Below are 25,903 nucleotides of genomic sequence, written 5' to 3'. Positions count from 1 at the left end.
TAGAAGGTAAGTCGTCGTGTTTAATCTCGTTATCTACACTGCAGATTCGAGTGGTGTGGTTGGAATTGATTGCTGTGTAAGGATCATGTTTGCAGATTGTGTGCGTTTTGTCGGGGCTTCGTTCCGGCGGACGTCGGATTTTTCCGGAACGCTTTGGGGGTTTCCCGAATTAGCAAAAGAAGTACTAGGCTGAGCCTGATTTTGTTCAAGTGATCTTTTGTAAGCGAGTTTCCGACATTCGCTCATGAAATGACCGGAACTTTTGCAGTAACGACAGATTTTAGTGGCTGGATAATTTGGTCCGGGTTGACCAGGTATCAAAGGCTTAATGAAAGGAGCAGTAGTAGAAATATTATTGTTGCGCGAATTATTAATTATTGGATGGTTATTATCAACGTTGTTCACGGTTTGTCTTGCCGTCGGATAGTTTACGTCGGCATGAGGTAAAGTGTAAGCGCGATTAAAAATTGTATTTTTCTTTTGAAGGTTTTCAACTTCTAAAGTTTTGGATAATTGAATAGCAGCAACGATATTTTGTTCAAAAGTATAGTGCCGTTCTAATTTCACGCGGATTAATAAATCGGAAGGTAATCCATTAATAAAACTGTTAGTAACGTTTTTTTCAATGTTATCTCTAACTTCATCGTCGAGATTTCCACAAACATCGGCTTCTCCATCTATAATTGCCGTTCTTAATTCTTGAACGCGCGCGATGTAATCAAAAATATTCTCATTCTGTTTCATAAATATGTTTGCTAACTCTCCTCGATATTGATCGATGGATTTGTTCGGTCCGAAAATAAGTTTTAAACGTCGCGTTAGATCTCGTAGGCTATTAAATTCGACTCCCTCGATATTGCGGCATAGGCATGCCCTTGCAATTTGTTAATAATTAGTTGAACTAAATGATATTCTTGATATTCGGGAATTAATTGAAGTGCTCTTTCGCAAATTTTCGTGAAATGGAGGACAGACATTTTATGTCCATCAAATTTGGGGATTGTATCTATAGCGTCTTTCAAGCGAATGGGAGAGTTTAGTTGCAAAGGAGTGGATGGTCTTTGTGTTTCTATTTTATCATAATGTCCCTGCATATTGTTAGAATGTTCGATTATATCTATACGTCGTGATAAGCGAGTTACTTGTTCTGATAATTTTTCCATAAGGGTTAATTGTGCAGCTAATTGTTCCGAAATTCCGGTTACCGAACCGTCCTCCATGTTTCTATCTTGTTCTAATGTTCGTTGAAATGTAAGTAAATTTTCCTCTCTATTTCGCAATGTCTCAGCTTGTGCTGTTAATTGGGCTTCTTTATCGTTTAAATTCTGTGAATAAAGGTTAAGTTGACTACACTACGGGTGAGTACTCTGTTTTCTGAGTTGTCTGAGTGTACAGGAGTTCTAGTAAGGGACATTTTGCTTTAAGATTTATAATTTATAACTGATTTTACGTTAATTTTACTTATGAAATAACACCGATCGCACAGATCAATCTCCGCGACCTCTCAACGATCTCTTTTGGCCAATCCCACCGCTGCCACCAAAAATAATGTTTGCCTTCTTGTTACGTTCAATAATTCACCCGGCGGCAAATTACCTTCTGCACAAGACGGTCTTCTCTCGCGTCTACCTCGGTGGACGTTTAAGAAGTCTATCTTCTTCTAATGTAATAATTTTCGTATTTCAAATGTTGTAGTAATTATTCTGTAAGAGCTTCGACATTATTTCTAAATGGACATCGAGAAACATCATAGTTATTTGAGAGCAGGCCGCCATGTTATTTTTCTGAGTCATTAACAAATTGGTACTCTGGAATTACGAGCAATTATTTTTCATTGTACGGGCTAGTATGAATTTCAAATCAAATCTCTATAAACGACTATTATATTTTGTGCACTAAGAATAACATATCGCACTTATTTTCTAGAATCAAATTGTAATCAGTTTTACTTATATGTATGTATATTCAATGTGAACTTGCACCTTGAATAAAATATCACAGTTACTTTTCATGGTAATATATTATTACTAAATTTAGATAATATACACTTTACGTATGTTCACTTTGAACTGGCACCTTGAATAACATATCAGTTACTTTTCGTGATAATTTATTATTAGATCGTTTAAATTTTTGAGTACCTTCTTTTGAACATGGCCTGACCTTTTCATTTTTATGATTTTTTTAGGATATTTTTATCTGTAAATTGTAGTGAGAAGTCGTGTCCGCGTCCGTAACATCTGGTAGCGTTTCATCTGTTATGTGATATTCTGTATTGATAGACTAAACCACGGGTCAATCCCTGAAAAGTGGCCCGAATAAACTATACTTTTACCAGAACAACCGCGTGTTATTGCAAATCTGAGTCTCCCCTCTTCCCGAATCCTGGCACCGACGAGCCGATCCGTGGCGTCGGGAAAGGTGCTTCGTTACAATTATATAAATAAATATTAATTAGTGAGAGAGAGGTGAGAGAGAACGAAAAGACTAAAATAGGACGAAAGAGGGTGAGTTAGGGCGAAAGAGGAGCGGGAGTGGAGGTGGGAGCGCGGGCGGGTGGACGGAATGTGGGAGGGAAAGGTGTGGGTGGAAATTGAGGGAGGTGTGAGTGAAAGGTGAGAAGAGATTTATATATATATATATATAATCCTGATGACGTCAGCGGACGCGGACAGAGAAGAAGACGACGTTTCTTAATTTTTCATGAAAAACGTCACTCTTTGACCGCTTGTATGTCCAGAACGGCTTGACCGATTTTATTTCTTCTTGGCTCAAATTACTCGTGGCGAAACCGCCTTTCAGGTTATATTACGTGCAATTCAAAATTTTTAATATTTTAGTAGTTCTACACCCCCAAAAAATGGACTTTGATGATGCAGGATATGAGACTTGTAGTGTCTTTTAAGGTTTATTAAGGTTTGAACATGGCCGGAGACACTACCGCGTCTCCTGATAAAGTTAGCGAAAATGTTCTACGGACAGACACCTTTTCAAGTGCGCTGCGCAGCATTTGAGTTTGCTGAACGTCACAACATCCCCAATAATATTAATAAAGAAAAAAGGTGTGCTGGCGTAGATTGGTTCTATGGATTTCAAGCTCGTAATCAAAATATACCACCGAATCCTGGCTGCTAGCGACCGGCTGGCATTACCCCAAGAGGCGACCGTAATTACCCAACACGTCGGTCAATTGCGGCCACTTCAGAGATTTTTTTAATCAATGCAGGCTCAATTATTTATTAGCTTTCTTAACTTTTATGCTTCTACTTTCGAAAAATAATTGATGAAGTATCCGTCAACTATTCCATTTTAGTTCTAAAGACATTTTTTTTTCAGAAAATAGAAAATAATTCTTACAGACTGCAATTCCCCTATTCTCCCCTATATATATATATATATATATATATATATATATATACATACATATATATATATATGTCAATCGATTATTTTAACGACAATTTTTAGTACGCCATGGCTACTTTGACGACTTTTGGCTATTTTGACGACTGTCGTCAAAATTTTAGCAATCTATTGTATAATTTGACGACGTCGTCGAACTAATGTTAAACGAATAATTGGCTACTTATGCGACATTGTATACTTCGACGACTAATATCTAATGGCTATTTTCACGACAGTCTATAACACTTGTCAAAAAAGAGAAAAAATATGTACATGTGATAAAAATTCAGGTTTTCATAAAAAGACAATATTGTTATTAATATTGAAAATTAAAATTAAAATTAAAATAATATTAAAATTAAAATTAATATTAAAAATAAAAATATTAAAATATATTTTATTTACTTATAAATATATAATAATAATGTATATATATACTATTTTATCACAATTTAACTTACATTTTAAATCAAATTTTATTTAGTTTTATTTATTAACTATTGTCCACTATGTATGGACATGTTACAATTCTGTGAATGAGATACAATACAAAAATATACAATTAGCAACAAAATGCATAAAAAATACCATTGTCTTTTATATGAAAAAAAAATTATAAAAAAGGACATAACATTTTATCTAATATTATTAGGCAACAACACAAATAGAAGATAACAAATATAAAAAGTTATTTTAAAATATACAATACTTTTCACAGAAAATTTATTTTCCTAATTATTTTATATATATAAAAATGTATATAAAAATGTATGCATTAAAATTATATAAACAACCTTTCTACAAAGCAATATAAATGACTAGAGTTTGCAATTTTTACAATGAGTAGAATACTGATTAAATCGTGTGACAGAGAAATAAATTCCGTCTTGACTTTCTATTATTATATTGATTTTTATAGGTAGTTGGCTAATTGACCTATGCATTTTAGCATCGAAGAATATATTGCAATAATGGAAGAAAAACTCTTTTCGCCAAATACTGCCAGTTAGTTTCTATACATATAAGTGATTTATTTGACAATGAAATGTTTTATAATATAATGAATTTTACAATGTTTTATAATATTAAAATAAAAAAACAATAATGGATAATGTGACAATACAATGTGCAAATAAACTTCTAAAATATAAGGTAGATTCACAACGTTTGTAATACTAAACTAATCAGTAATAATACGTATAGCACTATTTTTTAACATAAAGTCATTTTATATATAATAATTTACATATTATGAAGTAAACAGAAGCATTACAAATTTTTTTCTTTTAAAAAATAAAAAATTTTTCAGTCTGTACATAAAAAATATAAAAAAATTAATCTTCCATCACTGAATAATATTAAAAAGTTGCATACATATTTGACGAAACAGAGCATATGTATATAAAAATGTATGCATTAACTTAAAATGTAGCATACACATTTAATAAAACAAAAAACTGCATATGCAGCATATACAGTTTTTTGTTTTATTAAATGTGTATGCTACATTTTAAAATCATCCAATCAGCAGATGTCTTCACATAAAAAATAACTTGCATTTGCTGACATTAACTTCAATACATGTCTTTAATAGACGTCGAGCAGGAGAAATGGAACGTGCAGAGATAGATGATTTTAAAAATTATGTTAAAGTAAATAAAAATATGTACGGTGACATTTATAAATCCTTAACTGTGGAGGATAGAAAAATTGCTGAGAAATATGTGCGATTTTGCATCAGAGGAAAATTAGGGCAAACAGTACCCGTATTATTATCAAACGATATGTTTGACTGTATTACATTAATTTTGAAGTTTCGTACAGAAGCAAATGTACCGGAAAAAAATCCTTTCATTTTTGGATTACCTGGTCTCAACAAAAATAGATACCGATATCTTAGGGCATGTCTTTTAATGCGCAAATTTGCACATGAATGTAACGCAAATGAGTCAACTACATTACGTGGTACTACATTCAGAAAACACATAGCCACACATTGCATTCAATTCAACCTGAATGATACTGAAGTTTCGGATCTTGCGACATATTTGAATCATGGAGAGAAAATTCATAAGGATTATTGTTAAAACAAACTTGAGAGTGTTGTCATATTGTGGCAAAAAATCTTTTACAGACAGCCACAAGCAAGCAAAGTTATACTTAAAATGTCTCGATATTTAGAAGCTATATAAGGAAAGAATTCGAAAAATGATCCTGGGAATGAATCAAACAGCGATTCTGAGAAAAAACATAATTAAAACCAGAATGTTTGTAAAGAAAAAATTCATAAAGATTACTACAGACAGTCATGCAATACTGTCTGCTTGTCACAGAATAACAATGTCTATATATTTTTAACCTAAAGTGATTATATCTACATAATACCTAACCTAATCTAAACTAAAATGACTTTACAGCCTGTGCCAAATGTAAAAAATATTTTGTCACAATATGACAACACTCTCAAGTTTGTTTGAACAATAATTTTAAAAAATTAAGAATATTATGCTAATTAGTAGACAAACCACTAGAAAAATTCACCCAATAAATAGCTAGCAAAACTTGAAAAAAAACTTTTTCTTGTTATACGAAAAAATATAGTAACACGGATTTTGAGATACGACGAGTTATTGATTACATATGCAAATAAAATGTGCGTAAAGTACAAAGCACAAGCAACATCAGCACGACATGATTCGTGCCAGGATACGCCTTCTTGGTCGGTTTCCCTTAGCGTTAAAGGATATAAATACAAATATACAATACTTTCAATCGCTGTACCATCATCGATTATATGATAACAGCATCTCTGCAATAAACATAGTTGCAGTATATAATAGCACACAACTTTATAAAACTCCTGCAGTAGCATCTACTTTGTCAAATCTTCTAAAATATGTTAATTATAGAATGTATCAAAAAAGAAGATGAGGATAAGAAGAAATTAGTCAAAGATTTCATAAAACTACTCATTGCAGATATTAGCACAAGTGTCAATAAAACTGTGCAAGAAACGCAGTCTGTACATAAAAGACATAAAAAGATAATCTCCCCTTAATGAATGATATTAAAGTTCCATGAATATTTGATGAAACAAAGAAATGCAGCATATGCAGCACTAAAAAAGTCGTTTTTATATGACAAATGGCTTGCATTAGCTGAGATAACACTAACTTCAATATATGTCTTTAAGAGATGTCGAGTAGCAGAAATAGAACAAGCAAAGATAGATAATTTTTAACATTATGTACAAGCCCATACATTATGTTAAAAAATTATCTTGTATATTTGTATTTATATAAATACTCTATGGTGTTGAAATAGTCTTTATATGTATAAGGAAAATATGTATGTATATATTGTGCATCACTGAATTGTAATGAAAAAAGTGATTTCTCCTCTAACTGTTCTATTCTGGCTGTATGCTATATTATATCTTATAATTATATGTATTGTGAGATATGCTTTTCCAATTGGCAAACCTTATTCGACGACGATTTATTATCACGAACATTGGAACTATTTGAAAGTCATGAGAATATATATTCATTTCATCGCGTACGATTTAATAATTTTCCTATACATATAAAGACTATTTTTTCAATAAATGTAATTTAGATATATGTTAGATATATGATGACATACTATATTGAGGTTCGACTGTATAAATCAATGCAATAATGCCAAATTTATATTTTCCTAAAATGTAAAATATATGGATTTGAAAACTCTTCTGTGCAATCCAATTAAGCTAACTCGAATTATTATATCCATAGCAAAAATCCGCCATTTTTGCATCAATATATTTCAAGTCGAAATACTGTCTGTTTGTCACAGAATGACAATATCTAAATAATACCTAACTTAACCTAAAATGATTATATTGAAAGATAATGTGAAAGATGTTCTTCTCGTTCTTCTTTTTACAATTGTCAGGTAGGATGGTATGTTTGAAATAAAGATAACTCGAACACTCGAAATTAAAGTATAAGAAAAGACTCGCAAATCAATTTATTCTCCAAGTACAGACCAAAAGACTCCCGCACGTATAATTTTTCCAACCGTATTATAGCGCTTCTCAAAAGAGAGTGACAGTTAGTCGCCGGTCTTTTTTGGAGCAGGGTCTTCGAACAGTGCCCCACTCCTGTTACGCTCCTGTGTTGCGCCTGCTCGGATGCGCACGCAATAAACAGCTGTGTAAGACGCATGGTACGCAATATGACGAGTTCCGCCGGACGCATATATTTCTTACAACTCGGCCAGCCTGATTTGAACTTCGTCTCGAAGTTAACTACATTACGTACAAATCGGTAAGTCGTTAGATAACTATGATCATTACTAATCCGCCGCTAGCACTTTATACATATATCGCGTTGAGGTTATCGTGATACATTCTTTTCCCCTTTTTTTTTTTTTTTTTGTTCGTTTACTATTCTAACTACGACTTAAATCTAATACAAATATTCTATTTACAACTATGAATTAATTTTCAGGTTTCTTCGGCGCCTTGATCCACGGTTTTATTCGATCGACAGACAGTATTGTATCTAAGGGTTTTTGCTTAATGTTAAAACCTGGAATATCTTGGATCACGTATCTATGGTTCCCGAGGACCTTCGCAACCTGGTAAGGTCCTTTGTAATTAGGTTTCAACTTTGAATTAATTCCAACTTTATTTCGGTCGTCCCTAATTAGAATACGATCTCCAATTTTATATATCGTTGGTTTCTTACAGTGCTTGTCTCGGTACATTTTATTGTAATCCCTTACTACCTCAGTCGCTCGCAACGCATTTTCCCTGCTAATATCCCTTTCTTTTTCAAGGTTCGCATCGATATCTACAAGAGCTTGCGTAAACCTGGCCAGGGAGCTATCGCCGTGGCTACGTTGATCGAAGCCAAACATGATCTTTGCCGGTGTAGCCTTGATTGCGGAATGGTATGTATTATTGAGCACGTATTGCATATCATTTAGACGCTCTTTCCATCCACTCGGTGTCTCTATTAATTTAGTGAGGGACGATTTGATGAAACGATTCACCCTCTCAACCATACCGTTTGCCCACGGGGCCGCCACCGCAACCTTTCTATGCTTGATGTTTTTCTCTTTCATGACTTCTAAGAATTCTTTTGACGTAAACGCTGTGCCTCTATCCGAAACTATTTCTAGTGGATTTCCAAACACAGATATAATGTTGTCGATGCAATGTAGTGCTTCTTTAGTCCCTGTAGATTTTGTAGGGAATAACCATGTAAATCGCGAAAATGCATCTATCACAACTAAAATGTGTTTGAAATTATCCGCAGTTTCTTGAAGCGGACCAAAGTGGTCACCATGCAGTACATCAAGTGGCAACGTGGGTAAAGGGTACAGCTGTGTTTCCCCCTCCAAACGATTCGGAGAGCTATTCGACATAATGCAAGTGAGACAGTTATTCACGTATTCATATATTCGTTTTCTCATGGTCGGAAACCAAAAATTTTGACTAATGCTTCGGAACGTTTTCTCAGCACCGCAATGAGCCAATTCGTCGTGGTGGACTCGCAACATGTTCGTCACCATTGACTCGGGTACCACAAATTTTAATCTGTCATCTATTTTTCTGTAAACTAAGCCGTCACTTAAGGCAAATTTTTCACTATCCTCTAGCTCTAAGCTCTGACTAATTTCTAATATTCTAGGGTCTGTCAGCTGTAAAAATTCTAAGCGCCTTTCCAACGGGAGCTCGTCCACATGGGCCACGCATCTGCTGAGGGCATCAACGTGAGCCATGCGACTTCCTGGGCGGTGCATTATACTAAAGGTATAGTTTTGCAGAGCCAAAGTCCATCTGGCTATTCGAGGATTTAGATTTGCCTTATTGATAGCGTACACGATTGCATTACAGTCTGTAATGACTGCAAAATCTATACCGTACAAATACACGTGGAATCTTTCTATTGCACGCACTATTGCTAACATTTCTAATTCATAACTATGGTAATTTTTTTCAGCCGCATTCGTGCCTGAACTAAAGTACGCTACTGGGGACCATTTCCCCTCCTGCTGCCGCTGCAACAGAATCGCCCCGTACCCTAGACTGCACGCATCTGTATGAAGCTGAGTCTCTGCGGAGGGATTATACAGACTCAACACCGGAGGTGAGGTCAGTTCATTCTTTAATAACTTAAACGCCTCTATGCACGAATTATCGAAAAGATACGGCACGTTTTTCCTCATCAAATTTTGTAATGGTCTAATTTTAATCGAATAATCCCTGATGAATTTTCTAAAATAATTTGTAAGGCCTAAAAATCTTTGTAATTGAAGTCTGTCCTTCGGAGGATTGTAATTTTTTATAGCCTCCGTGTGCCGCGGGCTAAGAGTAATTCCCGACCCTGAATTTCTGTATCCTAGGAATTCTATCTCTGACCTTAAAAATTTACATTTTGCATAATTCAGTTGAAAATCGTAACTTTTCAGAATTAATAATACTTTCTCTAAAATTTCCAGATTTTCCTCAACAGATTCAGAAGGAATCAGAACATCATCGATGTAAACCAGGATCTTGTCTGCACGAATCAACGGGTTAAGGATCCGTATCAACCTTTTCTGGAATTCCGCGGGTGATTCCGAATAACCGAAAGGTAAACGCGTATATTCAAATTGCCCATCTGGCGTGGCGAAAGAAAAGTACTTTGTTGAATCCTTATGAACTCTAATCTGGTAAAAGCTGTCTTTAAGATCTAACAAAGTAAATACTTTTTTATTACCTAGTTTCGCGAGACAATCTTCTATTATTGGGAACGGATATTTCTGTTTTATTACGCGACTATTTAAAGGTCTCAACTCCACGCATAATCGTAATTGCCCGTTCTTTTTCCTTATAGGAACTACTCGAGCGCAGTACGGGGAAACGCTGGGCTGAATTATTCCCCGTTCAAGAAGATCGTCGGTGATCTTTCTGAGTTCCGCTCGCTCCGCGTTTGCAAAACGCCTCGGCGCAAAAGCATAAATCGACGGGTCTTTCAATTGCACTTGGACGGTGTTTTCGTCCTCGACAGGTATAATATTTTTGTCTCTTATTCGACAAACAAGTTTACTTAACCGATCTTTTGCTTCTATGTCAAAGTCTATATTATGTTGTTTAATTATGTTTTCCAGATTATTTTCGTCGCTATCAATACACAGCGGTAAATACGAAAACAGATTCGCCTTATCTCGGTCACCCTTCGCGCCTGGCTCATATACAAAAGTGAGTTTTTCTTCGATAATGAACTCGCGCCCTAATATTAGGTCTCCTTGAAACGTATTTGAATCGAGAACATATAAATTCACTGAGATTACTTTATTTTTTAGGCACTGTATTCCTATGCGACTTCTGTAAATTCCTAATATGTTTAATGGCTCGTTTGTTAAGTTTCTCAGCGGACTCTTAATTTTCATCAACTTATTTCCCGGTTGTATAAATTTCTCGAAAATACTATTTTTTATAAATGACACCGGACTACCCGTATCGATTAACGCTGTCAAATTACATTCTCCGTTTTCTAGGAAGTTGATCTTAACGAACGGATCGGTGACGGACAACAATGTACGCTCCGCCTGTACTACCGCGACGCTATCGGACGCCTGTATATCCGCTGACACGCTCGCCGCCGCTATTCCAGAGGAATTCGGTGTGCGCCCGGGAGTCTTGGACTCTTTCTTTTTCAAGATCGGGCAGTCAAATCGCCTATGCCCTTTCTCTTTACAATAAAAGCACGATACCTCATTTCTGCACTCTTTGTAAGTATGACCTTTCTTTCCGCAGTTCCGGCAGGCTCCATCCTTCGGCTTCTGCGGCTGCCCTTGGGACGACGGCTTCCTTTCCCAGTCCGAGGTGCCCTGGGTAATCGTCCGCATCCGCGCCAAGAAGCCTTCCAGAGTGTCGTCGGATACTGCCAGTGCCGTCGCTCTGAGTGATGTCGGCATTATTCCGCTCACCAGCAACTGGATCCTGTCCCGATCAGGTAGGTCGACTTGGTGCATCAGCGCCAGCTTATCGATGGCGTAATCATCGAAGGATTCCTTATTGGAAGTCCACTTCCTTGCCTCAATTTTCTGCATTGCCCTATAAAACGGAATTTTCCTATCAAATATTTTTAGCAACTCCGACCTCAGGCCGACCCAGGATTCAACGGTCAGATCCCCCTGGACGTCAAACCATCTCCTGGCCGACTTGGTCAGCTTGCTCGATGCGGCCAGCAATGTCGCTCCGTCTGTCGCTCCGTGGACCTGAGCAACTTTGTTCACTCTCCGGACCCAGGAGTGGACGTTGTCGTCCTCCGTGCCACCGAACTCCGGGATTTGATGGGCCAACGCCTGCACCGCCGATCCTGACGACCACGACTCCGTCGAGCGCCGTCCTGCTTCCTCCGACGGGGACACCCGAGGTGAAGTATCTCGCTCAACCTCCCTCGCCGTGCCTACCTGTGTTTGCGCTGATCTCGCCTCCCTCTGGTCGGTTAGCAAATGGAGTATTTGCCCTAACGTTTCGTGTTGCAGCTGCATCGCTGCTCCCATTTGCTCGTGCTGCTTCTGCATTGCCACCAGCATCTGTTTTAAGACGTCCGCCGATTCCTGGGAGTCTCTCCGTTGCTGCGAGGCCTTCGTGATCTTCGGAACCGCACCCGACGTCGTCGGTCTCGGAGAGGCCAGCTGCATCATCTCCTCGACCGGCCCATGAGTCTCCAGATGTGTCATGATCACGTCGATGAGCGAGTTCCGATTTCCCGAGATTGGCAACCGATACTTCGCTGCCTCTAATCTCAGCTCCTCGTGAGAGAGATTTTCCAATTGTGCTCGTTCCATTTTACCGCGAGCTCGAGTTTTCACCATGCAGGTAGAACCTTTTACCGTTAAATTTTAAAAAGCCGTTACCTGTGTTTTAACAACTTTTTTTTTTTTATTATTTTCTTTGTCCCAGATGACCTCTGCTTCTGATTCTCCTGAGAAGCCTGAGCAGTATCCCACTTCTGAAGTTGAAAGATAATGTGAAAGATGTTCTTCTCGTTCTTCTTTTTACAATTGTCAGGTAGGATGGTATGTTTGAAATAAAGATAACTCGAACACTCGAAATTAAAGTATAAGAAAAGACTCGCAAATCAATTTATTCTCCAAGTACAGACCAAAAGACTCCCGCACGTATAATTTTTCCAACCGTATTATAGCGCTTCTCAAAAGAGAGTGACAGTTAGTCGCCGGTCTTTTTTGGAGCAGGGTCTTCGAACAGTGCCCCACTCCTGTTACGCTCCTGTGTTGCGCCTGCTCGGATGCGCACGCAATAAACAGCTGTGTAAGACGCATGGTACGCAATATGACGAGTTCCGCCGGACGCATATATTTCTTACAATATCTACATAATACTTAACCTAATCTAAAATTATAATGAATACAATACAATGGTTCATTGATTAAGAGCTATTTACTCTATTATAAATAATAATTTCCATCAGCATGCTCCACTATTTTTCTTACAAAAGAAAGTTGAGGTCACTTCTAAGATTATCACAGCGTAATCTGAAAAATGGAAATTTATATAGTATTTTAAATATAATTTTAAACAGGTGTAAAATATACAAATTTATATTATACGATACTTTTATAAAAACGTTAATTTCAAAAATTTATAGTTCACGTTACTATATATTAGTAATAATGGCAGTAAATATCTATCAAAACGCATAAAAATGTATATATACTTACAAATAGGTGAGAGTTCCACGTATTCTATTTGTTTATCTACTAAAATATTTTGGTTGTTATCAAGCATTTCTTTTTGATAATCAGGCTTTGAGAACTCGACATAAGTTTCAATGTTTAGAGCACTTCTTTCATCTGAATTTATCGTTTGATTGATAGGTACTAAAAAAAATAAAGAAATAGCATAACATATTTACTTTTACATGCATACACATATTTAGAATATATACATATACACATATTGGTAAGTATACAGAACGTGCTTACAAAATGTTATACAATAGAAGAATCTGTTTTACACACAAATTCTTTTACTAGCGATGAGTATACTTATACTGTAATATTTTTATAAGTGCGTTCTGAATACTAACCATTATGTAGAATACAAACAGTAAATGTAATCATACCACAAGACGAAGACTTTTCAATGTTTCTTTCATAATTATGGCTTTTAGTACAAATAATAGTCCTGTTGTTAATTGCACTCATATCACAGGTTGTCGTTGCATTAGTAATATTATCTAAAAATGTAACAAGAGAATACTATTTACAGTTAAGTTATAATAATTAATAGTTACAGAAATACTTGTAATGAATGCATACTTACCACTAGATGGAGTTACATCAGCAAGTTTCTTAAGATTACATTGCTTCTTAGAGTTATCAGTCTCTTTAAATGCACTTGTATAATCACAATTAATTGTTTCGTTAATATCGTCTGAAAAAAGTAGAAAATTTAATTATAACAACTGAATTCAATAAATGAGGAATTTTTGTAAATAAGTCAATATATAGATCTTACTTACCATTAAAAGAAAACACAAGAATATCTTTCTGGCAATCAATCTCTGAGGAGTCGATACAAGTTTCAAAGTTTAAAACACCTCCTTCATCCAAATTTATTATTTTATTAATATCTAAAATTATAAAAAATAGCATAACATATTAACTTCTTATACACACACATTTTGAAATATTATAAACCTATACATATTGATTGCTATTCAGAAAGTGCTTACAAAATGTTAGTACAATTGATATCCAATAGAAGAATCTGGTTTAAATAATACAGATCCTCCATTGGAAAACAAAATGTTAGTCTCTTTAAGTGCATTTTGAATACTAATCATTATGCGAAATATAATATAATAATAAACATAACCATACCACAAGACTTCTCAATGTTTTTCTCATAATCATAGCTTTCTTTACAGTTAGCAGTCGCATTGTTAGTTGTACTCATGTAACGTCCCATTGTTAGTTGCATTCATATCACAGGTTGTCGTTGCATTAATAGCATTATCTAAATTTGTAAAAAGAGATTGATATTAACAATTAAAATATAATAATTTATAGGAATATTTATAATGAATGCATATTTACCATAAGATACAGATACATCGGTAAATTTGTTAAGATTACACTGTTTCTTAGAATTATCAGTCGTTCTAGTTGCACTTGGATCATCACAATTAATCGATTTATTACTACTTGCTAAACAAATTGTAGCGGAAAATTACTTATACACATAAGAATTATACGAATCTATATTCAAGTGATAAAAAGTCGTGATTAAAAGTAGATACAGCATACTCACCATATGGTAGATATTCAATGTTTTTTTCTGGGTTAATATCTCTAGTCTTATACTTCTTTCTTGGGTTTATTGTTACATTAGGTACATTTGTATTAATATTTTTAACTATTGTTTCTAATAGTCTTTTATCATCTATAGAAATACAAAACATGGTTAAAATATAATTAAAACCATTTGTAGTTGTAATAATTGTTTTTATGTGATATATTTTAGTATATATATTTTAATGTACACATATATAAAGACACATGTGTATGGATGCGTGTGTGTGTTGTGCATGTGCGTATGTATGTGTTTAGGTATTTTTTTGATCTTGATATGAGAAGTATCTATTAGGAAAAATTATTTAATTCAGATATAAAATTTCAATTAAAAAAAATATGTGTAACACATTTTGTTTACATTGATATATTATTTGGCAAAGGATAATTTTTTTACTTATTATTGCGTATGTGTATATTCATATAATATATAACATATGATATAACATATTTATATTATATATATAATATAAATAACATATTTATATATACATACAAAGAGCACATCTGTCCAAAAAATGTCTAAAAATGTTTTATTACCTTTAGACATCTTTAAGAAATTTTTTGGTCTTTTTGTGCTCTCTGAGATAAATATACAATACGTAATATAAAGAATAGTAGATATAATTGTTTTTCTTACTGTTTTTTGCAATGATCGTTGCGGAATACCTATATCCATCGCTGTATTTTACTTTTATGTCGCGACTTTTAGTAGGAAAAATACATTTTTGGGTGCACACATAATGCACATCATCGTAAAATTTCACAAGCGCATACATCTTTTTTTACACATTAAAATACTTTAGCACAAAGGAAAGTTAAATGTTAACATTATTCAAATCTTAATGTAATGTAACGGTAGCTTGAGATATTTCACTGCGTCTGCGTAATGCGTAATGGTACGATAACAAACGCGGAAACGTTCATAAGAAGAAAATCACATAGTACGGGAATCAACGTGTGGGACAGAGACCTAGTTTACATCGAGTACTTGATACGCGTATTAAATAGTAAATAACTAGTAAATTGATTCAATTATTGGCTGATCAGCTCAAATGTACTATTTGATACGCGTATTAAGTGCTCGATGTAAAATAGACCAGGGTATCGATTCTGAAAATGTGAAAAGTGAAAAATTTCCGCCAATCACGCATTGATTTTAAAATGAAATTGATGTGCAATTGGCGGAAATTTTTTACTTTTCACGTTTTCACTTTAAAAAAAGTTACAGAATCGATACTCTGAGGATGGGTGATTCGACCAGCCAATCAGAGCTTTTCCGCATTTTTCTAAGAACGTTGATTGGGCATGTCGGATGACTTATTTGTTTAAATCGCTTAGTAATAAAAGCATTATCTGATCGAAAGGCGGTGTCATGCAGCGAGCGGCGAGCAATGTAGCGGCGCCGAAATGTAAGATGATACTTTTGATACTAAGCGACAGCCAAATACAAAAGTAAAGAAGTGTTTTGATTGGTCTAAACTCGTGATGCGCGGCCTGACGCGCTCAGTGGAAATTCAGCCGCACTCTCATACAAAAAGCGCCATGCTTACTTTCGCGCGACATTACATGGAAATATTAAAGTCGTTCTACATTAGTTGCAAATGGAGTCGCAATCGCAAAAAATTAACCAATCACAATTGAAATTCAAGAAAATAATCGACTATGGTTGGCTAATTTTTTGCGATTTGCGACTCCATTTGCAACTAATGTAGAACGACCTTAATGTCACATGTTGCATTCGTTATTCTCGCTTTCATATAGAAAGTATCGTTCTTTCTTTTGCTCGTTAAACATAAATAATATACAAGGGCCCGTAGTCTGTTCTTATATTTAAGATCGTCTTAAGACCTCGTTCAACCAATCAAATGGCCGCTTAGCATCTCTGACTGGTTGAACGAGGTCTTAAGACGATCTCAAATATAAGAACGGACTATGAATACGGGCCAATAAAGCGGGGAGCACAAACTTTTGCATAGGCGCATAAGCGTAAACATATAGCGGGGAGCACACACTTTTGCATAGGCGCATAAGCGTAAGCATAAGAATCTTGATTGGTCTATAAACGTATGCATAGGAAATTGAACCAATCGAATTTCTTAATCCGGGTCTACGATTGTAAGAAAATTGATCCAATCACAGTTGAATGTGAGAAGAATAATCGACTCTGATTGGATCAATTTTCTTACGATCTATGATTCTACGACCAATGTAGACTTAGCTTTATGCATATGCTTATGCGCTTATGCAAGAATGTGTGCTTCCCGCTTAAAGCTTACATATCGCCATAATGCTTCCATGCAATGTCGCGCAAAAGTAAACATATTTACCTTATATTCAAAATGGTCACAAAAACTAAATTCATAAAAGTTTAGAAGTGATTTATGTGTTTATTTAATTCTGCTGAATTTCTACTGCTCTAAAACTTGTAAACGAAAACTTAAGCTGGTTATTGAACGGTTAGTTGATCAATTAATCGTTGACATTTTTTTTCATTTATTTCAATGAAATATTCAATGTATATTTTGTGTGATGTACTGTGTTTTTCTCTCGTGCCTTTAACAATGCCTGTTAATAAATTGTGCATACCAGTAACACCTTTCGGGCATGTACGATATTCATTGCATATTCTGAAATATTATTTATTTATCATTGTCGACGTACTATTAAAAAAAATGTAATCTGCCTATTACATGGACTATAGCGAAATAAATAAGAAAAAATTTAGCATTTTTATCACTATAATGAATCTTTATTGTTTATAAATTTTCTAAATAACTTGCATTTTATAGTAAATAAAAACACTAGTACATCTACTTTTAAAATTATGAAATCTACATTAATTCGGTAAAAATATGTTTTAATGGTACTTTGTGATTATGGCGATAGTATGTACATACTGTTACATGTATATAGCATATGAAGTCTGAGTGTCCAAATGCATTATTCATATATGTCAATTAATATACATATTTATTTATGAAATTCTGCGCATAGAAGTTATTTTTCATTTCTTTACATCTCATAGTGAGTTTGAATAACTATTTACAGGTATATATATATTTTTAAAATAGATATTTGTTACATACTTAAATAAAAAATCGATAAATTTTCTAGAAAATGCAAAGAGAGATGCAGATCTTTAAAGTGATATGTTCAACGATAAATATTGTAAGCTCATTTCAGAGCTTAGCAAAATATGTTTATGCGCTTTTTTCTTCCATTTTAAGGTGAGTCACAAACATACAATTATTTCTTTAAATACATATTTTTTACATTATTAAATAAATATCTATATAATTTCACCTTAGGATAAGTTTCAGTTGAGAAACTGGCCAGCGATGTGTGTTTTAACTTACATTCAAACTACATTGTACAGGAACTTTTTCCTTTTTATATTTATGGTGAGTCTAAAAATAGATATATTTATTTATAAAATGCATATTTTTTACATTGATAAGTAAAAATTTATATTATATAGTTTTTGTCATATAGGTTATATGAAGAAATTGTATCTATGAATGATGAAATCAAAAAGTAACTCTTTGTTCATAGTACACACAAACCAAGACTGTAATAGAAATCAGGAAATTTTAATGGTCCTATATCTATAATGCTGAAAATTAATCTTCTATCTGTTCTAATTAACCACCTGTCATAAAAACTCTAACTTTTGCATTTTATACAATGGTGAGTACGTACAATTTATTAAAAGATTTATTAAAATTAGCTATATATATTTATTTTTTGATATGTACAAGTATTTTTTATATGATTAAATAGAAACTTACTTCTTATGTATGTTTTAGAGAAATTCCAAACTGTCAAATTGTATGATTGTACAATAGTATCCATATATGTAACTTCATGTTGGAGTACTTACTTGGTAAATAACTAATTTTTTCTTAGAACATATATATGAATATACAAATATTTTTAAAACTGTACACGCGTTTTGCAGTAATAAAAAAATTCAATATTGTTTCACTATATATGTATATAAACAAAATGGAAAAGTATAATGAGACAAGAGACAATCGCAATTCAACTATTTGTCTTTTAGAGAATCTTTTATTGCAACATTCTTCTTACAATTAGAATGAGGGTATTAGAGAGTATGCAAGGAGTATAATAATCCATATAAGGAGTATACAAGGAGTATACAATTTTTTGTAATTAACATTATTATAAAGTATTGTATGGTATAAATTTTTATATTTTGTAATATACGTTTTTTAAATAATATATATATATTTGTGTTGTGTACATATAATGAAGACTTCTCAATATTCTCTTATAGTATGAAATAAATAATTGTTCGGTATAGAGATAGCAGTCGCATTGTTAATTGCACTCGTATCACAAGTTATCTTTACATTAGTAGACTAGACTATTATCTAAAAATGTCACAAACTTCCCAACTATTTTTAGTTATAATATTTTGCATTACATAGAAATACTTATAACGCATGTATGTTTATCATAAGATACAGTAACATATGTAATTGTATTCTAAACTTGTTTTTTCAGAAAATAAAAATTTATTACAAACAATAGTTGCAAATATTGATACAAATAATCCTAATGTAACAAACTTCGAGAAGAAGTATAACATCAAAACTAAAAACATTACTCCTAAAAAGAATTTTTTGAATTTATATCAAACAGTAAATATATACTTCTAATTACTAGAATATGGATTGTTATAATTGTTTCTTGTCATTTTTTATTACAATTTGTTTAAATAAATATTAGCGAATTGATATTGTGATGATGCACGTGTAATTAAAAAAAACTAATAAATCTTTACAGTTACAGTATCTTAAGATAATTTTAAAAATTACATGTCTCTCAGACTTGTATTCGTCTTTTAGATTTATAAATTAAAAGTTTATATAAATGGAAGCACGTTTTATCTTATGTATATATATATATATATAAAAATACAGGCGTGTGTTTGTGTGTGTGCGCGTGCGTGCGTGTGTAGCGAAAAGTAAATATAATATATATATATATATATGTATGAAGAAATAAATAATAATGAATATAATAATGACTGTCAGTTCCCAAAGTACTTATAAACTTGTCTGTATTATATATATCTATACTATGTTATATATTTCATATACTGTCAACAAGTCGAATCATTATTTCTGTAACTGTGAATCGAGAATCACAGAAACAAAAAATTTACACTTGCTCCCAATTTGTTAACGTAAAATAAAAAATAATTTTTAATTAATAGAGCATATTGTTAAATATTTAACAAGTAATCTTGTACATTAAACATGTTGCTGCTTTTTTTGTTGGTTATGTAACCATGTTTTTATTTGCGGTGAAGAGCGTCGAGCAAGAAACTTACATTTTTTCTTTGCTTCTTGAATTTCTTTTAACGACGGTAACGTGCGATTTTCTACGTGTTGTGAAAATGCTTGAAGTGCTGCTTGTTTTTCATTGTCTGTCCACCTTACCCTTTTTGTTTTTCCATACGGAGATGCTAGAAAAAAAAACAAAAATAATATAAGTAATATAAGTGTTATAAGTATTATAAGTAATATAATTAATATTATAAATAATAGGTAATTAAATATAATAATTAATAACTCTTGGATCAGGAAAATAATTTTTATGCACACGCGCGCACACACGCACGCACGCACGCACGCACGCACGCACGCACACACACACACACACACACACACACACACACACACACACACACACACACACAAAATAGATAAAAATTACTTACTACTACGTTTCCGTTTTCCACTTTGTACATCCGTTTGGTTCTGATATTCTATAGAATCATTTGAAGTGTTATTCTGTGCTATATCTGTAATAAATATATGTTATAATATATACATTAAATATACTATAAGTTTAATATTATAACTGTTAATACTAACATATAAAATTGAGTAATTTTTATTATTGTATGTAAAATTGAAATACATATTTCTTTACAATTTCATGTAAATGTATCATTAAATTAGTAAATAAAATGTACGTCTGTAAACTTAATGACTAACAATAATAAGTAAACTATATAATAATATATAATAATAAGTAATATTACCTATTTCATTAGAATTATTACTAACATTCTGATCTACAATATTTTCTTTCTCAGAATCATTGCTCGATTCATTTTCGGAATCATTTTCCGATTCCTGTTCCGAATCCTTTCCTTGTACAGCTTCTAAATATCGAGAAATTTTAAGTATATCTCTGCTTGCTTGTGGCTGTCTGTAATAATCCTTATGAATTTTCTCTCCATGACCCAAATATGTCGCAAGATCCGAAACTTCAGTATCATTCAGGTTGAATTGAATGCAATGTGTGGCTATGTGTTTTCTCAATGTAGTACCACGTAATGTAGTTGACTCATTTGCGTTACATTCATGTGCAAATTTGCGCATTAAAAGACATGCCCTAAGATATCGGTATCTATTTTTGTTGAGACCAGGTAATCCAAAAATGAAAGGATTTTTTTCCGGTACATTTGCTTCTGTACGAAACTTCAAAATTAATGTAATACAGTCAAACATATCGTTTGATAATAATACGGGTACTGTTCGCCCTAATTTTCCTCTGATGCAAAATCGCACATATTTCTCAGCAATTTTTCTATCCTCCACAGATAAGGATTTATAAATGTCACCGTACATATTTTTATTTACTTTAACATAATTTTTAAAATCATCTATCTCTGCACGTTCCATTTCTCCTGCTCGACGTCTGTTAAAGACATGTATTGAAGTTAGTGTTACCTCAGCTAATGCAAGCCATTTGTCATATGAAAACGAATCTTTTAGTGCTGCATATGCTACATTTCTTTGTTTCATTAAATATTCATGCAACTTTTTAATATCATTCATTGAGGGGAGAGTTATCTTTTTATGTCTTTTATGTGCAGACTGCGTTTCTTGCACAGTTTTATTGACACTTGTGCCAATATCTACAATGAGTAGTTTAATGAAATCTTTGACTAATTTCTTCTTATCCTCATCTCCTTTTTTGATACATTCTACAATTAACATATTTCCAACATATTTTAGAAGAGTTGACAAAGTAGATGCTACGGCGGGAGCTCTATAGAGTTGTGTGTTATTATCATAACCTGCAATTATGTTTATTGCAGAGATGCAGTCATCGTATAATCGAGGATGGTACAGCGATTGGAAGTCTTGTATATTTGTATTTATATCCTTTAACGCCAAGAGAAAACGTCCAAGAAGGCGTAACTTGGCACGAATCATGTCGTGCTGATGTTGCACTTTATATTTTACGCACATTTTATTTGCATATGTTATCAATAACTCATCGTATCTCAAAATCCGTGTTACTTCATCTTCCCTCATAACCGGAAAAACAGTTTCCCTTAAAGTTTTGCTGGCTATTGGATGAAGTCTTCCAATGATTTGTCTACCCATTACCATAATATTCTTATTTTTATTAAATTTACTGTTAAAACAAACTCTAGAGTGATGTCGTATTGTGCTTTTGGCAAAAAATCCTTTACATTTGGCACAGGCTGTAAAGTCAGTTGCAGATTTATGATATTTTTTATTTGGACGTCTACTAACAAGTAATTGTCCACTATTAAGTTCGGCTTTTGTGTTAAATTTGAAGTTTCCATTTTTCCGAATAGCGTCTATTATTTGCAATCTTTCTGGATGTTTCTTAGGTAATATGGCAAACTTTTTTACTTGTGGTTCATTACGATGAACTGTTACCAAATGACGTGCAAGTTGAGTTTGCAACTTCTTGCAGAAAACACAATAGTTTCGTTTCGATTTCATTTTAGATGTTTCCACATACATAAGCTCATCGTTGCATATTACTGAGCCAACAGTATTTGAAGTATCCAAACTTGAAGTGGAAGACGCAGTCTTGTTTATTGTACTTTCCACGCGATCTTGTGTAGATTCATTATCTTGTGAAAAAGAACTTTGTTCAGATGGTACGTATTCTGAATCCTCATCGGTATCATTACCTTGTATAAAATATTAATAAATACATTATATACATATGTAAAAAAGGACACAGCTTTTACATGAATAAAAGTATGTATAAGCACAACATGTATTGAAGTATGCATAACACAATATTAATTGTTTTAATAAATGTAAAATATATACAACAAAGCAAGAAAAATGTATCATAAGAATAAAATTTATTTTTTTTTATTTAAACTTTTTTAAGTGTACTATCACTGCAGAAAAAAATATAATAATAGATACAAAGATTCTTTGTATCTATTATTAAAAAATATTTTAATTAGAAAATACATTAAAAAAGATAAAAATAAAATTAATTAAAAATATTAAATTTAGTAAATATTGTTTAAGGGGATGCTGGAGTTACTTGAGAAGTCAGTTTTGTTTTTTTCCTTTCTTATCGACAAAATATGAGGTTAAATAAATTGTAAATCTATTTATTGGCTATACGGATTGTTTTTTACCTAAAATTAGAACGCTTCGCCCTTTGTTAATATTAATACTTTAATTTGTACAGGCAAAAGATTTATCAATCTGTATAGTCTCATATTTCTTGATTACAGAATAAGAATTCATAAATCTGTAATCAAGAAATATGAGACTATACAGATTGATAAATCTTTCTCTTGTACAAATTAAAGTATTAATATTAACAAAGGGCGAAGCGCTCTAATTTCAGGTAAAAAACGATCCGTATAGCCAATAAATAGATTTAAGTTTATCTAACCTCACATTTTGTCGATAAAACAGGAAGGAAACTTAGGTTCGCTTAGGATCCCCTTAATAAACATTGTGTCTAACATTAAATAAAGTTATTTAATATTATGGTAACTGTCATATATGTCATTAAAAATATAATGGTTTTTTAAGGATGTTTAGCACCTATTTTTAAAATATTGAGAATTCAATAAAAATACAGATTGTTCTCACTTATATCGAAAACTTATTTAAAAAACCCAGAGCTGATTCACTGAAGCACTTAAAGGATTTTAATTTGCAACAATATTACTCGTAGAAGACGTATGACCACGTTGATTTAAATAACTAAAATATATGAAAGGAATTATGGGAATTAGTTGAAATTTTGCTAAAATGTAGTTTATATATATGGAAGAAATATTTGATTAAACAATTCTGATAGGGTATTAAATAATTTTTAAAATATTTAAAGAAATACAACAAATTATTAAATTTATCGACAAAATAATTAAAATAATTAAAAATGTTTACTTTTATATCTTGTGTGTCATTATTTTATTTTACTGTCTGTGTAAAGTTCTTAATTATAATCCTGAAAATTTGAAAATTCTCTGAGAAAAACAGCAGAAAAAATATGTATATCTTTGCACTGTAGCTATGAATAAATAATAAAATTCTACGCAATCTTTATTGCTCAAACTATGTATATAAGAAAAGCATATAATCGTCAAAATCCAATTTGGCTATATACAATACTTTTGCCACGACTGTAGATGCTAAACATCTTTAAATAATTTTAATAAACTTATTTCAAAAATCAGTTGCAAAAAAGAAAAAGAAAACCATACCATGAAATAGTGGAGTATCGATGGTTTGTGAATTATCATCTTGTTTTTGATTAGTGAATCCGTCTTTTTCATTTGGTTCTTTTTCTAAACATAAATAAACTTTATTATACACAATATACAGAAAAACAAACTTTTTATTAACATTACAAATCTCATTCATACTGAAATAAAATTTGAAAAATATTACAAGAGAACAAGGTTAAACTAAAGAAAAAATCCAAGAATTTAAAAATATTTTATCACTAATAAAAAAATACTAGACGTACTCAAAAATAAAATAATCAATATTACATACGTCTTATTTTGAAGTGAATTGTATAAAAAAAGTACCATTAAAATAATATGTTATTGTGATGCTATTATAATGTTACAAAAATATTGTTGTTTATTCTACTAACTGACATTTCTCTTTTAATAGATTCCATGTATGTTTATTATATTCTAAATATCTACATACCGTTCATGCTAAATGTTAACTGCCTAACACATTTTTCCACATTATCACCATACATAGATTCACATTCATCAGACACTGTAGTTTTATTAATGCAAAAAAATACATTAAAAAATTACTCATAAGGCATATGTTGTTTTATTTCTAAAAGTTGATCATATATTTTTAAGTGAAAGTATATAATCAACTCTCTTCACCTCATAGAACACTAGTTTACTTTCTTACAGCTTACTAATATAGAAAAATGACATATACAGCGCGGCACCAAAAGAAACAATAAGACTTCGTAATCTGATAAAAAAATTAAATCGCTGAACAAAAAATTTCCTATAAACAAACAAACATGGATAAAAAAATGTTTTTTTAAAAAGTTGGTATCCAAAAACTTTTAAAATCACGTTTTTTAAATACACTTTTGTTAATATCTGGGAAAGTATACATTTTCCAACAAAAAGTACTTAAACAAAAATTGTAAAGAACTAAATTATCTGTCACTTTTAGAATTAAATATTTTATAAGATTATATGAAGTTTGGCTGTTTCCTTTGAGGCTACCTTGCATATACATCATATATATATACACATCAGAATGTTTCTATATAATAACCATTCTCTTTCGCATAAGCAGGTAGAACGGATTATACTAAATCAAAAAGTTTTATCATTTGAATTTCGTAATACGTTAAGATCCGCGAATGAACGTACGTCTGCATAAAGAGATAGCACACAGTATTCGGACGTACTAGTTGCTAGACACGTGACAACACATTAACAGAAGTATCTTTTTTATCAAAAAATAAATAATTATCAATTAACTAATTATTAATATTATTCAGTTTTAATCAAAATAAATAAAATAATTAATAATTAATTTTTTAGTTTAATTTTTAAAAAGAAAAAAAATATGCGGAAACTATTTTTTTATAAGAACTATTAATGTTTATGCTATTCACAAAGCATTCCCCCCATTAAATTATCGAGCAACTGTAAGCAAAATGCTGGACTGTCTCTTAATGCGAATACTCATTCGCGGATCTTTATAAATTAATAACCCATTAATAATAGCAAAACTAGTAAAATGATAAAAAATTTGATTTAATATAACTCGCTCTATCTATCCACGAAAGATGTGGT

At 32.3% G+C, this 25,903-nt stretch overlaps 2 protein-coding genes, 1 long non-coding RNA gene and 1 pseudogene across 5 annotated transcripts; 2 read left to right on the top strand and 2 right to left on the bottom strand.

Moving 5' to 3' along the window:
- The first annotated feature begins 2,565 nt into the window (after positions 1-2,565).
- On the top strand, positions 2,566-5,768 carry LOC146724988 (uncharacterized; annotated as a pseudogene).
- A 7,063-nt stretch (positions 5,769-12,831) lies between these two features.
- On the bottom strand, positions 12,832-14,383 carry LOC146724987 (uncharacterized). The gene is made up of 6 exons (XM_085485755.1): positions 14,296-14,383; positions 13,935-14,045; positions 13,736-13,846; positions 13,536-13,649; positions 13,132-13,290; positions 12,832-12,945 (listed from the first exon to the last, which is right to left on the bottom strand). Exons 1-6 carry the CDS (start codon positions 14,381-14,383, stop codon positions 12,878-12,880), a joined length of 651 nt encoding a protein of 216 aa, XP_085341881.1. The 3' UTR covers positions 12,832-12,877.
- A 2,614-nt stretch (positions 14,384-16,997) lies between these two features.
- LOC146724986 (uncharacterized) lies at positions 16,998-18,652 on the top strand. Of its 3 annotated transcripts, none has more exons than XR_014925413.1 (5): positions 16,998-17,225; positions 17,884-17,996; positions 18,078-18,170; positions 18,262-18,456; positions 18,576-18,652. It is a non-coding gene; the product is annotated as an uncharacterized LOC146724986 (long non-coding RNA). The 3 variants fall into 3 exon arrangements; XR_014925414.1 differs by lacking the exon at positions 16,998-17,225 and adding an exon at positions 17,233-17,793; XR_014925412.1 differs by lacking the exon at positions 16,998-17,225 and adding an exon at positions 17,233-17,817 and having other exon boundaries at positions 18,248-18,456.
- A 176-nt stretch (positions 18,653-18,828) lies between these two features.
- LOC146724985 (uncharacterized) lies at positions 18,829-24,476 on the bottom strand. Its single transcript, XM_085485772.1, has 4 exons — positions 24,317-24,476; positions 20,846-22,765; positions 20,519-20,602; positions 18,829-20,263 (listed from the first exon to the last, which is right to left on the bottom strand). Exons 1-4 carry the CDS (start codon positions 24,474-24,476, stop codon positions 20,049-20,051), a joined length of 2,379 nt encoding a protein of 792 aa, XP_085341898.1. The 3' UTR covers positions 18,829-20,048.
- Between the last annotated feature and the right edge of the window lie 1,427 nt (positions 24,477-25,903).

This window comes from Nylanderia fulva, unplaced genomic scaffold, assembly GCF_048542155.1.
Source record: "Nylanderia fulva isolate GAGA-0341 unplaced genomic scaffold, ASM4854215v1 Scaffold1092, whole genome shotgun sequence".
In the NCBI taxonomy this organism is placed as follows: Eukaryota; Metazoa; Arthropoda; class Insecta; order Hymenoptera; family Formicidae; genus Nylanderia; species Nylanderia fulva.
Note: the sequence above shows the minus strand (reverse complement) of the source record. Positions and strands in the feature narration are given on the sequence as shown.

What these genes read in the sequence shown, in the direction of transcription:
- LOC146724985 (XM_085485772.1), bottom strand. Translation starts at nt 24,476, where the DNA reads ATGAATGAGATTTGTAATGTTAATAAAAAGTTTGTTTTTCTGTATATT. An exon ending in CGATACTCCACTATTTCATG is followed by an intron (nt 22,766 to 24,316) that starts GTATGGTTTTCT and finishes ATTTTATACAAG; the next exon opens with GTAATGATACCGATGAGGAT. An exon ending in TGGAAAACGGAAACGTAGTA is followed by an intron (nt 20,264 to 20,518) that starts GTAAGTAATTTT and finishes TTTTTTTTCTAG; the next exon opens with CATCTCCGTATGGAAAAACA.
- LOC146724987 (XM_085485755.1), bottom strand. Translation starts at nt 14,383, where the DNA reads ATGGGACGTTACATGAGTACAACTAACAATGCGACTGCTAACTGTAAA. An exon ending in TCTTGTGTTTTCTTTTAATG is followed by an intron (nt 13,847 to 13,934) that starts GTAAGTAAGATC and finishes TACTTTTTTCAG; the next exon opens with ACGATATTAACGAAACAATT. An exon ending in TGAAAAGTCTTCGTCTTGTG is followed by an intron (nt 13,291 to 13,535) that starts GTATGATTACAT and finishes TATTTTTTTTAG; the next exon opens with TACCTATCAATCAAACGATA.